Here is an 18,555-nt window from a genome sequence, read left to right as displayed (position 1 = left end):
TACTGAACATTTGAGAACCCCTGTTTATATCTCACAATAAGGTGCTTTGCAATAGACAGGTATATAAATACTTAATACATACACAGGGCATTGATAAAATAGCTAATCTGCCTAAGGTTTACCCCAACAAAGTAATCCTACTTTTAATTCGATTCGTAAAGCTTAACCAAACTGACACCAGTTAGGGCCCTGCAAGCTGGCGTGTTCCTGTGGAAAAAATTGTTATAAATACCACGACTCCTATTGCAGCTTTCTTCTGACGTGATCAATGGAAAGCTTGAAAGCTCTGGACACGGCAGCACTTACTCTCTTGGGACAAGTGAAAAGGTTAGCTTCCGACCCCTGCTAACGGCTACACAATCTCCCAAGGAGCCTGAAAACAGTCAGCAAGAACAAAAACAGAAAGTAAAATCCAGTGTAGTGACCACAAGTCTGACAACTGCAGCAAATGAAGGAAAGCACCACTATTAATTAAGGCCCTGATTCAAGAAAACATTCCTGTTCAGGACAGCACTTAAGTACTTGCTTAAGTCATGTCCTAAGTAGAGGTAGGCTTAAGGCCCTTTGCTGAATCATTACTTGAAACAGGAAGAGACTCACCGATTCAAACAGCACACACATCATTAGAATAAATAATGGACATGGACATTCTAAATCTGTACCCATGTTTTTGCTCTTCATTTTACTGTCTATTCATCTCTTCTATCCCAGATCACTACTTAACACTTTCAAGTTGTGTTAAGGATAAGCCTAAAACCACAACAATTTAATCCAACAAGAGAGGTGCTTCATTAACCAAAGCAAACACATGATCAGCATGCTACAAGCCCTGTATTTCCTTCTCCTCCCCACCACAATATTTACCAAAACGTCTCGATTTCTTCTTGTCAATTTAGACAGTAAGCTCTTTAGGGCAGGGAAACTGTCTTATTTCTCCAAAGTGCTATGCACATTTGGGGAACTGTATAAATACATTTGCAAACTATTCCTAGGAAGGGCTGAGCAGTCCAGAGAAATGAAAAGGGGATTGAAACAGTCAGATCACCTGTTCAAATCTAACTCAGGTCAGTAGCAAAAAATATAGTTACCTGAAAGCTGTTCCATGGCCTATGCAATTAGTTATTTATATTATTGTAGTGCATATGAAGCCCTAGTCATGGACCAGGACCCCATTGTGCTACGCCAGTGATCCTCAAACGTTTGTACTGGTGACCCCTTTCACATAGCACGCCTCTAAGTGTGACTCCCCCCCTTATAAATTAAAAGCACTTTTAAATATATTTAACATCATTATTAATGCTGGCGGCAAAGCGGGGTTTGGGGTGGAGGCTGACAGCTCGCAACCCCCTTGTAATAACCTCACGATAACCTGAGGGGTCCCGACCCCCAGTTTGAGAACCCCTGTGTTACGCGATACACAGACAGAGCAAAAAGACATCCCCTGCCCCAAAGAGCTACAATGTAAGTAGGAGACAAGAGACGACAGATGGATACAGAGAGCTGGGAGAGTACAAGGAAATGAGACAATATCGGTCAGCATGATCAGCAACGGTCTCAGCACACCTTGGTCACGTCGCATTTCCTCTCGGCACTTGATGCAATATTCACCCACTTCTTACCTGTACCTGCTCAGCTTCATGAAGGATAAGTGCAAAATATTTATTGGTCTGGGGATCTAAGTATTCATTTATTAGGCACAGCAGTCATTAAGTTGCAAAACTGGATTATCTGACAAGTGGTGGAATTAATAGGGGCAGAATTGCTTTATTTAGAGGCAAAATTTCATTCATTTTTCAAAAAATGTGAAGTAAAATATGCAGAGTTTTGTGGTAGGAAGTGAGCATGGCAAAGCAGGCATTTTTAACAGGGGAGAATAGACTACCTATGCAGGAGGCATCACGGCTACACCAAGAGTCGTGAGTAGCATCGCTTCGTTCCATTCTTCCATGTCTGTATAGTCCTCCTACTCTTCCATCAGGCACCTTTGGTGGGCCAGAAACCACTGCCGGAACGTCCACCAGCATCTCATGGATGCTCTGCCCGTTTGCTGAAATGGGAGCGAAAGAGCAAGGAAGAGAAGCTCTTCAAATGGTGACTCCTCCATGTTGTTGGGCTAGTTGCCGGGAGCATGCAAACCCAAAAGATGGCTGCTTAGCAGGATCTGTTCAGAACTTGGCAGGTTGCAACAACTTCCCTTAGTGAGCGGGATAAACAGTCTAGTTTCCCACACAGTGAAGCACAAACCAGGGGCTAGAGGAGCCATAGATGGGGAAAGCCCAGGTCCAGAAATTCTAAACCTAGGGTCAATATGCAGCGCGGATGCTCAAGCTCTGGGCCTGCAAACCCAGGGTCCACAGACTCAAGTCGCACTAACCCTGTGCTTACACTGCAGCCTACCTTTAATCCTTAGGCAGGTAAGTTTTAAGGAGGCTTTTTCCAAGTCCTACCTACTTGCTTCTTCCATTCCACCAGAACAACACGTGTAATAAAAGGTGTAACTGAGCTCAACAATATCTAAACAGAATTGCCAAAACCCAAGCTAAAACTAGACAACTCACATACTAAATCTCTGATGTATACATTATTCTCCGACTCCATGCAAACTTCAGCCTGACGCCATCAGTTCGAATAGCTCCAGTCACCAACGGCAGGACAGGACAGGAGTTGGAAATTCCAACTCCAAGCACAGGAGGGAGTAAAATGCAACTTCTGCCAGCTTGCTGAAAATCTGGCTTCTGTATGAACTGCTGAAAAGAGTCAGGGTGGATTGATTTAAACCAAAACTATTTAAATCACGAAATTAAGTCAGAATTTAAATCAGGAAGCAGGAAACCTTAGATAATCCATTTTAATCTTGTTTTGCATTTGTACTTTTTGGTTATTTTCCTAATGAAAGTCTGATTCTTATTGGTAACCATTCATGTTGATTTGCAACTAAATGTAGTCTTTACGTTACATTTGGTACATGTTTTTGCTAATCAGGAGGATACCCTATATCTATACACATTTATCTAAACAATTATAACGCTTAACATACATTTGTTCAGATTCTTAATTTTATATTTTGTTAGAAAATGGTGAATGATGCATTTATTTACTAGATTAATTTTACTTGTGATTTGGGTCAAGCTGCATTTAGGTGTAAATTAGAACCCAATTAAAAAGGCACAAACCAGCATTTTAAAATTTTGATAAAATTATATTTTCTTAAATATCCAGCATATTTAAAGTGGTTTTATTTAATTTTTTAAACAGTTATATTTTAAAATCCCAGCTCAAGCTTTTCTTCTGTGAAGCTAGAACTAATGTTGCGGTCTACAAACAAAAGCCCAACTCATCACCCCCAACATCTTGCCTTATGCTGAGAGTTACAGGTCAGTTACCACTTGGCTCCAAGTAACTAAGGAATGGAAGCAAGCCAGACACATGGCATTCACCTCACCCCTAGCATGGCTTGTTATGGAGTATCTTTGCAGATTAGGGCACGGATTCTTGTGCTCTGAGGGGACACAGGTCTTATTAAATAGGCATTAGGCTAGGCTATTGCTGGGAACCCTGTGAATAAAAGCTGACAGGTTTTCTAAATTTACCCTTAGGTGAAGTTCATTTGATACGGACAGTTACAGAAGCCAACTGTTTAATAGGTCAAGGGTGGTCAAAGAAATGGGACCACAAAGCAATTTCACATTTGGCCCTCTGAACAGCAGCTGATCCACAATGCAAATCAAGTGTGTGAAGATTGCGTTAACCAAGCAAAAATCACCACAAGAAACCATTGCTTCCAACTCCTTGACCTTGCAACGCTTACCCCGTGTACGCGGGCTCAAAAACAAGCATTCCAGGCTGCAGCATCTGGAAGCAAATGTGGCTGAACCAGTGCAGTCTACATTTTCTCACAGTGTACCCTCCCCTTTACGATCTCTGAGAGATACAGAAATTACATACATGGAAAAGTAATGGTAGAAAAACATTATGTATGCTGCGCTGTGTGTTTTAACTTTACTCCTTTAAAGATGATCCTCTTGACACTTCATTTGGTCTCCCATTCCTATCTGACCTTGCTCCTTTGCAGCCTGGTCCCCTTCTCCCCTGGCAGGTTTCCTTCTCTTCTCCAACACATGCTGCCCTGGTCCTTGATCCACTGTATGAGCTGCTCAGCCCCCTGGTCCTCACTGGTGGCTGGTAGTGCTACCTCCAGTTCCAGTGGTAGCTCGGACCTGTGAGAGCAGTTAGCCCCAATAGATGTAGCTAAGCTGCCGGCTGCTACCTCCCCACCCCCTTACTTCCTGCTGCTTATATGTGCCTGAAGGCTCCGCTTTACAAAGAAGCTGTAGAAACTAAGTATGGCAGTATCATGTGGCGACTAGTCAGCTCTTTGCTGACTATCAGCAAGTGCTCCACAGAACACTTTTTGGGAACCAGGCCAGGCACTGTCTTCACTAAGAAAAAAGGCATGTTCTTAAATTGAGCCAAGCTACACTTTTTAAAAAACAAAACAAAGCAAAAAGCCTTTCACTGTATATATGTTCAGTGACCATAAAACAGTAAAAAAATCAGTCTTTAGTGGGGATTCAATAGCTCCTGAGACTGGTAATGATACAAAATCTCATCCCTATGCTAGACTACAGCTCAGGTAACTATTGACGGAAAGTCATTACCACCTCGGGGGTTGTTCAGCAACCTGTATGAAACAAGCTGGCAGTTCAGTCCAGTGGACAAGTTTACATCTCAAATGCCACTACAAGTGGCCCCTTCGCAGTCTCAACAACTGCAACAAGGACTGATGAGTCAGAGAGACAACCACTTTGCTCGACTCTCCATTACTGCCCTTAGGGCTTGTCTACATGGGAAAGTTTCACCAGTTATACCAGCATATAGTTAAATCAGTATAGTTATACCAGTAGAACTCCTAATGTAGACACTTGCTCATCTTAGGCCAGGTCTACACTACAGACTTATATCGGTATAACGACATCACTCAAGGGTGTGAAAAATCTACACTCCAGGAGACGTAGTTATACCGATCTAACCCTCAGTGTAGAAAGCACTATGTCAGCGGGAGAGTTTCTCCACTGACAAGAGAAGCTCTCCCATTGGTGTAGAAGCGTCTTCACTTAAGCACTACAGCGGCGCCAATGCACCATTTTAAGTGTAGACCTGCCCTTAGTTTAAGCTACTTCCAAAGCAATTGTGCCAGAGTAAGAATGTCTACACAGAAAGTATCAGAGGGGTCGCCGTGTTAGTCTGGATCTGTAAAAGCAGCAGAGTCCTGTGGCACCTTATAGACTAACAGACATATAGGAGCATGAGCTTTCGTGGGTGAATACCCTCTTCTTCGGATACACAGAAAGTTACACTGATTTTACTATAATAATTTAAATTCCCATCCTACCTTATACCAGTATAAAACTTTCCCATGCAGACAAGCCCTTAGAGATGGTCCTTATGGAACAGCGTTGAGGCATATTCATAGGACAGTATAGGGGAAGCTTGAGATGCAGCTGCCCACTCGTATCTGCTCTGTGGGGGAACAGAGGATTCAGTCCCCAGCAATACTGATCTGGCTCCTTTAAATCCAGCTTAAAGTCACACAAATATGCTTTAAAACCAACAATTTGCATTTAAAAGTGATAATTTTATTTATGGATGCAACAAAATAGCTGGCAGTTGCCAAGGCCAACAACAAATCAGAGAAATTAGCAGCTGAGAAAAAACATAAAAGTAGAGCAAAAGGAAAAACATTTTACTTGAAACTACTTATTAAAACAACAAGCAGCACATGAGACTCCTGCAATAATGTACCTTATAATTAGAACAATACAATTGCTGGCTGGCAAGACAGTTGGCCAAGCTCTGAAAGATGGGGGCACTAACAATTGTCCAGATAACTTCCCATACACACCAGTCAGATCATAGTGTGAGGCCTGATCTACACTTATAAGTTTTGTTGGCATAGTTACGTTTTTTGTTTTTTTGTTTTTTTTTGGGGGGGGGGGGGGAAGGAGTGGACAAAAACAACTCACCCCTAAACATCCCTATGCCAACAAAAGCATTAATGTAGATACAGTTATACCAGTAAAAAAGGTCTTTTGCTGGTATAAGTTGTGTCCCCACTAGGAAGGTGTACCCATATAGCTATATCATAAAACCCTTGCTAGTATAGACAAGGCCTTTGTGACTAGAGCTGGTTGGAATGTCTCAAAATAATTTTTCCATCAGAAAATGTCGATTTGATGAAACCAAAACTTTTAGCAGGAACGTCCCAGTTTGAGAAATGGTTTCCTTAGGTCCAGGATGGAATTCCTGGTCAAAACGAGCAACACAGAGATGCATGCACACAAAATAGCCAATTGTCCAGTGGTTCAAGTCCCTACTGTGGCTGATATGGGACTTGAAACTGGGTCTTTCACATGAGTGCCCAAATTGCTGGATTACTGGCTATCGTGAGGGGGGTGTGGCTGACTGGGTACATCTCTGTTTTCATTGAAAAATTCTAAAAAGGTCTGTTTCGTCTGATGAGGAACAAGATATTTTGAAGTCTTGAAAGTTTTCATAGGATGGGAAAGCCATTTCCTGCCCACTTCTATTAGTGACTCAAGCTAGGTCTACACTAGCGTGTGTGTGTGTGTGTGTGTGTGTGTGTGTGTGTGTGTCAAGTCAACCTAAGATACGCAACTTCAGCTATGCGAATAGTGTAGCTGAAGTCGGCGTATCTTCGGTCGATTTACCTGGCCGCGAGGACGGCGGCGAGTTGACCGCTGCTGCTCCCCCGTCGACTCTGCTTCTGCCTCTCGCTGCGGTGGAGTTCCGGAGTCGACGGCAGAGTGATCGGGGATCGATTTTATTGCGTCTATACTAGACGCGATAAATCGATCCCTGATAGATCGATCACTGTCCGCCGATCCGGGTACCCTTAGTTACTCTCTACATAGGGCTCAACCATGAAAAAGGACAGCAAAAATTTCATCTACAAGGACTGTTCAATAATAGGCTGGGCAAGAGCAGTGAATTATCGTTTTTGTCCAATGCCAACATTGTGAGAGGCACTTTCGAGATCTATGCACAAGTCCCAGCCCTGCACAGTCTAAACAGACAATTTGTAAGGAAAGGGGAGGAGTTCAAAAGAAAAGTTATAGTAATTAAGATGTAATAAATTTAACAACATTTGAAATGGTCACTACCTTCCTAAGAACTTCGGAGGACTGAGCTGCAGACTCCATAGTTTCTCTGAAAAAACATGTCATTCTAAACTCCCTATGTTCCTGCGCATTGTTTATGGTACTTGCATGGGCATTGGCTCTGGAAAGGAACCCACAATGTCTATAGCTCAAATTTCTCAGGATCTTAAGGAGGTCATTTTGCTAAAATACTGCAATAATTACATTTCTGAACAATAGCCATATACTACAGTCCTCTCTTATAATCTTATAAAGAGAACTGCAGCAAAACTTTACAGTTCACCTTAAAAAGCAAACAGACTGGGCCTGTCCACCCACATCTATTGAGACCAGGTACTGGAAATAACCCTGGGTTACTTGAGGGATTAGCACTGTAAGCCCTTAAGAGCAGGGACAGTCTCTTTTTTGTGTCTATATAGTGCAAAGCACAATTAAGGCCAACATTCCAACATGGGACCTTAGAAGCTACCATTATACAAATATTTACTATTAGTATTATATTGGAAGCAACACAAATTGGTGTTAACAATCCTTTATGACTAGCAGAAAAATTAGCAAGGCTACATTTATACAGTAATTTATCTGAGACTCTCAAAGCATTTTACAAGTCTGACTGGGCCCAGAAATCTCCGTAAGGTTGCAAGAAAATAAACCTTGTTACCACAGCTTAGTCTCCTAAACTAGGTATGGCTATATTTTCCCTCTTCCAGGGTACCATACAGTCACACACTCCTCCTCCAAATCCACCCTTAAAATGCACTTTTTACTAGCTTTTCACCACTGATCTTCACTTCAGTATTATCAGCTCCCTAACATTCAATTAAATTAATAAACCACAAGAAATACATGAAAAAGACAATTTTTCAAGAGTAGCATTATTTCCCTCTTTTCCACCCACATTCCCACCTGCCATGATCTGTCGTCATCTGGCAGCTTAATGGCAAATAATGACAGAAAGAAAAATGTCCTTTTTATCTCTTTTATTGGACCAACTTCTGTTAGCGAAAGAGACAAGCTTTCAAGCTTACACAAAAGTTTCTCTCTCTAATATCCTGGGACCAACATGGCTACAACAGCACTGCAAACAACTTTATCTCTACAAAGCACCAAACAAGTCTCTCTCTCTCTCTCTCTCTCTCACGCTCTCTCACACACGTATGTTTCACCAGAGCTCTGCTGGCACTCTGAAGATATTAATTGCTCACTCTGCTGTTTCCTGGATCAAAATCCAAACCTGAAAATTATCTTTCAGACTGCTGTTTGTAAAAATCTGTGAAATGCTGCCACCAAGCAAGCTCGGCAGCAAAGCTTTGCCCACCACTGGAAGCCAGTCCGAAGAGTATATTCGTTTTCCATATCTCAAAGCCAGACTTCCTCCTCCTCAGCAGTAGCAGCTGGTCAAGAATAGCAACTTTGCCCGGGATTATGATGCCAGAAGATGCCGTTTGGTAGCTACAAATGCAATTTCTGATCTGACCAACAGGCATAGCAGATGAAGGAATAAAAAGATATACAACGTACTCCTGTTTATTGAAAATCCTATTATCCAAATCTCTTCCTTATATCTCATGGTGGTGACAAGGCAGGGATTCGGATAATGTGACAGTTTGGATAATAGAGCAGAGACCCCCAAACAGGACAACAAAGAGGAGGAGGAGGAGCCCCCTGGCCATGTAGGAGGCCACCCTGTTGCTGAATGGCTCCTGTGGCAGCACAGGGAACCCTCTCCAACCCCATTCCCATGACAGCGAAGCTGCAGATGGCTCCCTGCACTGCTGCAGGGCTGGTGAAACCTGATCCCTGCAGGCGCAAAGCGCAGACAAGTCTGCGGTCTTGGCAGGACAGAGCAGAATCCTGACCAGGAGTCTTTGCTCTGCCCCACACTTTGCACCTACAGGGATCGGGTGCCACTGGCCCTATGGCAGCACAGGGCGCACTCTGCAGCCCCACTGCCACAGTGGTGAGTGACCGGGGCAGAATAGAGACCCTTGGCCAGAACTGTGAGGACGATGATGACAAGCCCGCAGCTGAATGGCTTCTGCCCCCCCCCCGGATTATCTGAACTCCCAATTATCCAAATAAAATCCATGTCCCCCGTGCTATATGGATAATGGGGAGTATATTGTAAGTGTCACCTAGCCCACCTCCTTGATGATACATTTTCTAGTGATTTGTCTTCTGTATTTAGGTGCCTAAACCAATAGGTCTCTCTACCACTTCCCTTGGGAGACTTAGTCCACAGGCAATAACTCTCACGGTCAGGAGGTTATTCACTCTTACAAAGCCTAGATATTCATCCCATTACTTTTAGACTCCTCTCCTGATTCTCTCCAAACAAGTCCTCTCCCTCCTTGGTGTTTACATCTTATGCTGACAGTTGTGTTCCCTTCTGAGTCATCATCTAGACAATATTCACATTTAACTTATTTAGTGTTCCCTTACAAATTAGCCCCTACTGCTCCCTCATTTGTTCTCTTTTCTGAGCTTTCGGATATGAAGATGCTCACATTTTAATGCACTATTCCATGCGAGATCTCAGAGCCACATTGAGAAGGATTACCACCTCACGGCTGCATGACAAGATGCTCAAGTAACACCTTTTAAAAATGTTTATATTTTAAAGTACAATTCTGAAGGCAGCTTCATTCCATCTGTACACAACCGTATCCGTCTTCTTCCTCCAAGTAGTTTGTTTTTTTAATTAACACTATGAACGAAGCAGCCGCAATCCACAATTTAGAGTCATCTCTCTAGGTTCTTACCCCAATCCATCAAGGGGGCAACTCAGTGCCATCAGATCTATCTTGTTAACAGCATTGCACTTATGTACATGGATTGCATTGCAGTGTTCAGGCCACAAACACAATTAGAAACTGCTAAAACGACGCATATTCCCAGATGTTGAAGCCAGGATTTTGGTTGCTAAGCAACAAGATGTTGGACTTAAACTTCCCCCATACTCTACTGAAACTGTGCACAGTATCAGCCCACCCGAGCCCTTTTAAAATTGGCATCATAGCTGAACTTTTGAAAAGGATTACACCACAACCAGCCAACCCATCCTGTCCCAAGTGGCTTAGAAAAAAACAGGAGCACATGCGGGACTCATGATCAGCTTGTGAGCTCAGTTAACGGGCCAAGTATGCAAGTAAAGTCACTGTTGGGTTCCCCAACAATTAGCATCATCATTAACCTGCTCACAAGTATCTCAGTCTTGAAGCAAAATCCACCATGCAGCAAAGGAGCAGAAGACAGCAACTGTTGCAACATGAACGGAAGAAAATGTCAATTTTCAGTTGAACATCAATACATGCAGCATTAAAATCCAATCATCTCCAGGAAGAAAGAAAGCAGTTGTGCAGAACTGACCATTAAAAAACCCCACAAATCCAGATTCAGATATTCTTTTCCAAACTCATATTTCCATTCTCCAATAAATCATCTATGGCCTTTTCTGGAGTTTCTGTAATGATGAAAACTAAAGGAAATGGAAAGAAGCAATGTGAAAATGCAGTACTGTATTCCCAGAGAAGCAAAGAAAACAAGCACCACACTAATAAGAGATGAGGCACTTATTAAAAGTCACAAGAAGGAGAGAGATTGCCAGCATTATACTACAACATGCATCAACTGCACCATAAATGGCCTTTTCCTCTAATCAAGGCTTTTCAGCCTTCTCACTGGGGAAATACAATTGATCCTTGGATAGACAGATGAAACAACAGCTTGGCCACAAAGGAAATGGAAACCAAAGAATCTAAGAGCACTGACTTTCAGACAAAAATTACAGAAGTCAATGACTGAGGGAATAGTCCTCTATATAATGATTATTTTCTTGTACCCCGAGTGTAATAGACAATAGTTTAAAAAACAAAGTAAAAACGAGTGTCTCACTATCAATTTAGGCCAGGCCCCCTACTTAGATTGTATTTTAAAGGGGGCTGTTAAGGTTGTGATTTTTTCTAATTTCCTGTGAACAATTTTAATTTAATTCTAAAACCTGGATACAATGTGTTTGAACCCAACAGCTTTGTGCTAGTGCAGAATGTGGGAGTGAACCTGACTACAACCAGTCTAGTTTCATGGTGAAAAGTAAATAGGTGCAAAGACCATTAGATTGTTTAAAATGCTTTTCAAGTTTGTTGTGACGATTAGAATTTGTACTGTACTTGGTTATAAAGGGCTAATGGGGTTAAGTGGAGAGGAGGATGGTCTAATACAGTGATTTTCAATCTTTTTTCATTTGTTGATGCCTAAACATTTTCAAATGGAGGTGCAGACCTCTTTAGAAATCTTAGACATCGTCTGCAGACTCCCAGAAGTCCATGGACCACACAGGTTGAAAACCACTGGTCTAAGAGTTAAAATATCAGGGTCACGAGACTAAGTTAGGGAACAAATTCTACTTACAGTTCTGCACAGGTCTCCTGTCTGAGGTTGGGTAAGTTTAACAAAATGTTTAAATTCCTCATTCTGTAGACAAGGAGATAATATCTACTTCATGGTTGGGAGGGAGACTGTCAATTTTCTATAGAAGGCACTAGAGAAGGGAACATTTTTTAATAATCAAAGGTCTTAGCAGCATAGATCATTACAGTTTTATTTAAATAACAGTGTCATCTTTATACTTAAACATGACATAACTTTTCTATTGCACAATAGGTGTAACATTATTTGATAACTAAGGGAAGATTAGATATATTAGTTGTTTACATTGTCATAAACTGACAAACCGCAATAGCACCAAATTCCCTTTTGTACTCTAACTCCACCCACAATTTACATTTTCCTGTTCCATTTAGCCATCTCTTTCCCCAGCCTCATCCTTCGCTTTCCCTTTTCCTTGCTTCCTCAGAGCTGATTAGGTATTTCAGAAAGCCGTCTTCCTAATGAGTAAAACTTCTCAAACTGCAAAGCTCCTTCCAACAAAAGAGTATGTCATAATTTCAAGAAAAAAGGATTCTGAATACCAACTGCAAATGAAACCAGCACCTGATTTATATTAAAGAAATGCCAACTGGTATCTTGTGGTATGATTGTCATCCCACTTTTGGAGCACCTATGCTCATATTCATGGTAAGGTTGCCCTAAATTCTGTAGCTAGAACTAGATTCTATAACGCTCCAGGCCACTGCAGATTCTGAAGCTGCTTCAGGGCTTGTCTATACATGAAGTTATTCCAGATTAACTATTCTGGAATCCTCCATGTGTGGACACACTCAGGAATAGCTACTGCACTTCAAATTCACTCCCTACCTTAATCTGACTTAACTTTCAAGTGTGGATAGACCCTCAAATTTAAAAAAAAACCTAGTTTTATTGATTTAAACATGAAAATTAGAGCTGGTTGGAAAATGGCTCTGTTTCTTTGTGAAAATTAAGTCCCGTTTTCATAGAAATGTTTATGAAGAAAGTTGTTGACATTTTGAATTTTAAACGTTTTTTGACCAGCTTTATAGCAGATCAGTAAAAGAACATTTGTGGAAAACTTTTCAAAAAATTATTTTTAATCAAAATTTCAATTTTTTAATCAACTCTACTGAAAGTGTATAATACTATCAGTACAGAATTCTGTGTGTTATTTAATGTGCTATTAAATTCAATTTTACATTGCCCCTCACCCAAAATTTAATTTTCAATTGTTGTAACTTGGGAAGGTGTGGAAGGCAACCTGTTGGGGAACATGCGGATTGTGGTGTTTCTGTTATAGAACAGCAGTGAAATGGTGAAGTGCCATCATTTAGAGTGCCATAACTGGGTTTTAAACTAATGAACATGTGAATACCTGCCACAGCCATTTTTTCAGACTGTTTGCAGATTCTGATCTTACTGTATTGTTTCAGCTCAGTTCACCTTTTGAAGATTCTCTTCCCAATCATATGGGCTGAAATCATGGAGATGGGGTTTTTAATGAAAGCTTAGATTCTTTTAGCAAGGGGCAAGTTTTATGGCCAAGGAATCGGAGTACACAGGGACCTGTTTCATGAAAGACCACTCCTATCCTAGCAGTATGTGAAAGAGTATGGGAAACAGGACAACTGAACATAAGAGTGGCCCTACGGGGTCAGACCAAAGGTCCATCTAGCCCCGTATTCTGTCTTCTGATAGTGACCAATGCCAGTGCTCCAGAGGGAATTAATAGAACAGGAAAATCATCAAGTGATCCATCCTGTCGCCCATTCAGAGCTTCTGGCAAACAGAGGCTAGGGACACCATTCCTGGCTAATAGCCATTGATGGACCTATCCTCCATGAACTTATCTAGTTATTTTTTGAACCCTATTATAGTCTTGGCCTTGACAACATCCTCTGGCAAGGAGTTCCACAGGTTGACTCTGCCTTGTGTGAAAAAATACTTCCTTTTGTTTGTTTTAAACCTGCTGCCTATTAATTTCATTTGGTGACCCCTAGTTCATGTGTTATGAGAAAAGTAAATAACACTTCCTTATTTACTTTCTCCACACCAGTCATGATTTTATAGACCTCAATCATATTCCCCCCTTAGTCGTCTCTTTTCCAAGCTGAAAAGTCCCAATCTTATTAACCTCTCCTCATATGGCAGCCGTTCCATACCCCTAATCATTTTTGTTGCCCTTTTCCAATATATGTTTTTTGAGACGGGGCAACCACATCTGCACGCAGTATTCAAGGTGTGGGCGTACCATGGATTTATATAGAGGCAATATGATATTTTCTGTCTTATTATCTATCCCTTTCTTAATCATTCCCAACATTCTGTTCGCTTTTTTGACTGCCGCTGCACATTGAGTGGATATTTTCAGAGAACTATCCACCATGACTCCAAGATCTCTTTCTTGAGTGGTACAAGTTAATTTAGACCCCATCATTTTATATGTATAGTTGGGATTATGTTTTCCAGTGTACAGTACTTTCCATTTATCAACATTGAACAGGGTTCAAATCCTCACTTCTACCAGCGAGAATCCATGTGATTGTAAACAAGTCACCACTCCAGCATGAGTCGTATAAATACATTTTGAGATCATGGGATGAAAAACCCTTCAAGTGCCCATTATGTTTTATATTAATTTACACCCTGGCTTTTGAATTCTATGGATTTGTATCCGAGGCTGTTAGCGCCTCCTGAGGATTTATTAAGTAACGTGCACTGCAGTCACCCCACTCTTCCCCAGAGACACACATCTAAAAAGATCACTGCTATGAAATGTGAAATCAGATTTTAATTGCCAAAAATCTGGATTAAACCCAGTTAAAACCAGAGTCCTTGGATCCAAGGAATGGGTGAACAAGCAAGATTTGGCAGCTCATGTCCTCCTCACAGGGAGAGGGAAGCCTGAAGCCTGGCCCTGGGCTGCAGAGCTGTTTGCAAATGGCAATTTCAGTTTTATTTTCAGCGTTCCAATTAATTTTGGAGTCAAGGTGACTGAAGAAGGTCACGACAGGAAATGAATATGAAGATACAAGTTCTTCATTCCAAGGGACAGCAGCAATTGACAGTAACTAAATTATTTGATTTTTCCTGGCAGCCTGCCAGATGTCAGCAAGACAGATGGCATTCTTGTTTAATGGGATGGTACTAGCTTTTCATTACACTTTACTATCTCAGTCTCACGTACAATCAAAACCTGCAGACATATACCCCCCCATGCAACAGACCTTTCAAGATCCCTGGATCTTACACATGCCTATCACAACAGGCGATATTCCTTATCAAACGCACTAAATGCCCCAAGAACTATGTGGATTAAACCAATCACTATACTCTCAAATGAACTTGTACAGAAAAATTATAAAAGTCGAAACACCAGGGTTGTCAATTAATCGCCATTAACACCTGCGATTAACTGAAAACAAAATTAACGTATTAATTTTTAAAAACACATTAAGCGCATATGTCTGAGCCGGGAGGGAGCCCTGCACTCTGAGGGGGACTGGAGCCCCAAGTCCATATCTGAAAATATTAAAAAAAACCTCCTGTAGCAGAGTGGTTATCTGCCCCTGCCCCTCCGGGGCTAGATACAGCCTAGGAGAGGGCTGTGGCTGGGGCAAGAAGCCTGGGCTGATTGGGGGATATCAGGCCCAGGTGGCCCCTATAAAAGGCTGTGAGTCAGAGGCCCAGGCAGTCTCCCTCTGCCTGTAGAGGAAGAAGGGCTTGGCTGCAAGGTGCCAAGAAGGGAACCTAGAGTGGAGCAGGGCTGGGGAAAGGCCTAGGGAGCCATGGAGCTCCAGCCTAGGAAAGCCCCAGGCTGCAGGCCTGGTAAGGCCCATGAGGTATTGGGTTGCGCAAGCTCCGTGGCACTCATTGGCTGGGAAAAGCGCCAATGGGAGCTGCCGGAGCCACAGAGCAGGGCTGGCAGGCGCCGGCAGCACGCAGAGAGCCCCCTGCCCCGACCCTAAGAGCCAGAGGGACCTGCCAGGGGGCCCCGGCGGTGCTTACCTGGGACAGCTCCCAGGAAGTATCCGGCAGGTCTCTCTGGCTCCAGGGCAGGGTCGTATCTCAATGGAGAATTTGGCTCTGAAAATATATACATACTTAGCCCATGAGTCCAAGCAGTCAGTCTATTTTGTAGCCCTGTACTTAGGCCCTTTTAAAAGAATGGATTTTTGACTATAACAATCTACCATAGTAAAAAGTTTTCTGTAAACTGCCTAGGTAAGTAAGGCTCTAGCTACAGGCCTTTATAATTCAGTCTGTAAGAAGTGCACCCATTGAGTTGTGAAGAATAGCAAATGTGTACTCAAATGGTTCAAGGTCGCTCAATACAATCTGCCTCCCTAAAGAAACACTTCGGTGTGCCACCCCCCACCACACACGACTCAAATTTGTCCTGGCCACACCTCTGTCATGATGTTGGACACAGACATATGACTCTTCCACCCTAGGAAGCTGCTCAGATTTCACAGAACCATACAAATGTAAGGCTGGAAGGGACTTTGCAAAGACCAACCTCCTGTGCTAAGGCTAGACCAAGTAAACCTAGACCATCCTTTACAGGTGTTCGTCCAACCTTTTCTTAAAAACCTCCAGTAATGAGGAAGCACAACCTCCTTAGAAGCCTATTTCAGCACTTCACTATCCTTATGGCAAGAGAGTTTTCCCTAATATCTAACCTAAATCTCCTTTGCTGCAAATTAAGCCCACTACTTCTTATCCTAACTTTAGCAGACATGGAGAACTGATCACTTCCTTCTTTATAACAGCCCTTAACATACTGGAAGACTTATCAAGTCCCCCTTCAGTCTCCTTTTCTCAAAACTAAACATGCCCCGTTTTGTTAACCTTTCCTCATAGGTCAGGTTTTCTAAACTTTTGTTGCTTTCCTCTGGACTCTCTCCAATTTGTCCACATCTTTCCTAAAGTGTGGCACCCAAAATTGGACACAGTACACTAGCTGAGGCCTCACCAGTGCCTAGTAGAGCATGACAATTACTTTCCATGCCTTACATGCGACTCTCCTGGTAATACACCACAGAATTATATTAGTCTTTTTTGCAACTGCATCACGTTGTTGACTCACATTCAATGTGTGATCCACTATAACCCCCAGATCTCTTTCAACAGCATTACCACCGAGCCAGTTATTCCTGATTTTGTAGTAGCGTATTTGATTTTTCCTTCCCGAGTGAAGTACTTTGCACTTTTCGTTACTGAGTTTTAACTTGTTGATTTCATACTAATTCTCCAATTTATCAAAGTCATTTTGAATTGTAATTGTATCCTCTAAAGTGCTTGCAACCCCTCCTGGCTTGATGTCATCTGAAAATTTTATAAGCATACTCTCCACTCCATGAACCAAGTCATTAATGAAAATACTGACTAGTACCAGACCAAGACTGACCTCTGAGAGACCCCACATGATATCCCTCCCAGTTTAAAAGTGAACTGACAAATACTCTGAGTATGGTTTTTCAACCAACTGTGCACCCACCTTATAGTAACTTCATCTAGAACACATTTTCCTAGTTTACTTATGAGTGTATCATATGGGACTATGTCAAAAGCCTTACTAAAATCAAGATACACCACACCTACTGCTTCCTCCCACATCCACTAGGACTGTAAATCTGTCAAAGAAGGAAATTAAATTAGTTTGACATCATCTGTTCATGACAAATCCATGCTGGCTATTCCTTATAACCCTATTATCCTCTAGGTCACGGTTTCTCAATAACCAGTCAATGGACCGGTGTTGTTCCCTGAGCTCTCCTTGGCACAGTTTAGGAAGGCAGCAAGCCAGTCCCTGGTATCAAAAAGGTTAAGAAACACTGCTCTAGGTTCTTACAAACTGATTGGTTCCAGCACCTTCCCAGGCATCGAAGTTAGGCTGATGGATCTATAATTCCTTGAGTCCTCTTTGTTCCCCCTTTTTAAAGATAGGTACTATGTTTGCCCTTCTCCAGTCCTCTGGGACTTCTCCTGTCCGCCATAAGTTCTTAAAGAGAATTTCTAACAGTTCCAAGATTGTTTCAGCTAGTTTCTTTAAGTATCCCAGAATGAATTTCATCAGGCCTTGCTGATTTGAATACCTCTGACTAATTTAAATATTCTTTAACTTGTTCTTTCCTTATTTTGGCTTGCATTTCTTCCCTCTTATTGTTAATATTAATTGTGAGGAGTAACTGCTCGCCATTATCCTTTTTAGTGAAGACTAAAGCAAAATAGGCATTAAACACTTCAGCCTTCTTGATGTCATCAGCCCTCCTTCCATGTTAAGTAGAGGACCTAAGCTTTCCTTTGTCTTGCTCCTAGTATACTTACACTACTACTACTTACTGCATTTTACGCCCCTTGCTAGGTGTAACTCATTTTGTGCCTTAGCCTCTCTGATTTTGTCTCTACATGTTTGTGCTATTCTTTTGTATGCCTCCTTAGCAATTTGTCCATGTTTCCACTTTTTGTAGGATTCCTTTTTGATTTTCAGGTCGTTAAAGAGCTCCTAATGGAGCCATATTGGCCTCTTACTATTCTTTTCTTGCATTGGGAGAGTTTGCATTTGTGCCTGTAATATCATCTCTGAGAAACTACCCGCTCTCCTCTATTCCTTTTATCATTTTCTTCCCATGGGACCTTAACAACCAGTTTTCTGAATTTGTTAAAGTCTGCTATTTTAGAAGTACATTGGCCTTATTCTGCTGCTCTCTCTCCTTCCTTTCCTTAGAACTATGATATCACTTCATGATCACTTTCACCCAAACTGCCTTCCATCTTCAGATCTGCTCCCAATTCCTCCCTGTTGGTCAGAATCACGTCTAAAACGGTTGCTCCCCCTACTTCCTCCACTTTCTGAAACAAAATGTTCTCCCCAATACACTTAAGAACTTATTGGAAATTTTGTTTTGCCCAGAAATCTGTTCCACTAGGTGGCTGCCTAGCTTCCCTATAGCTAGAGTGACCT

General features: G+C 41.9%; 1 protein-coding gene across 3 annotated transcripts in view; it reads right to left on the bottom strand.

The window, feature by feature from the left end:
- Positions 1 to 18,555, bottom strand: part of AHCYL2 (adenosylhomocysteinase like 2) — a 171,156-nt gene that overhangs the window by 120,675 nt on the left and 31,926 nt on the right. Inside the window, exons 1-2 of one of the 3 annotated variants that reach the window (XM_065552131.1) lie at positions 11,589 to 11,713; positions 10,548 to 10,656 (exon numbers count right to left, since the gene is read on the bottom strand). The exons of the other annotated variants lie outside the window; for them this stretch is intronic. Coding sequence (XP_065408203.1) covers positions 10,548 to 10,550 — 3 coding nt within the window. The 5' untranslated portion in view covers positions 10,551 to 10,656; positions 11,589 to 11,713. Of the gene's footprint in view, positions 1 to 10,547; positions 10,657 to 11,588; positions 11,714 to 18,555 lie in introns of those variants that run through there. 3 annotated transcript variants of the gene reach the window in all.

Source organism: Chrysemys picta, chromosome 1, assembly GCF_011386835.1.
Source record: "Chrysemys picta bellii isolate R12L10 chromosome 1, ASM1138683v2, whole genome shotgun sequence".
Lineage (NCBI taxonomy): Eukaryota > Metazoa > Chordata > Testudines > Emydidae > Chrysemys > Chrysemys picta.
Note: the sequence above shows the minus strand (reverse complement) of the source record. Positions and strands in the feature narration are given on the sequence as shown.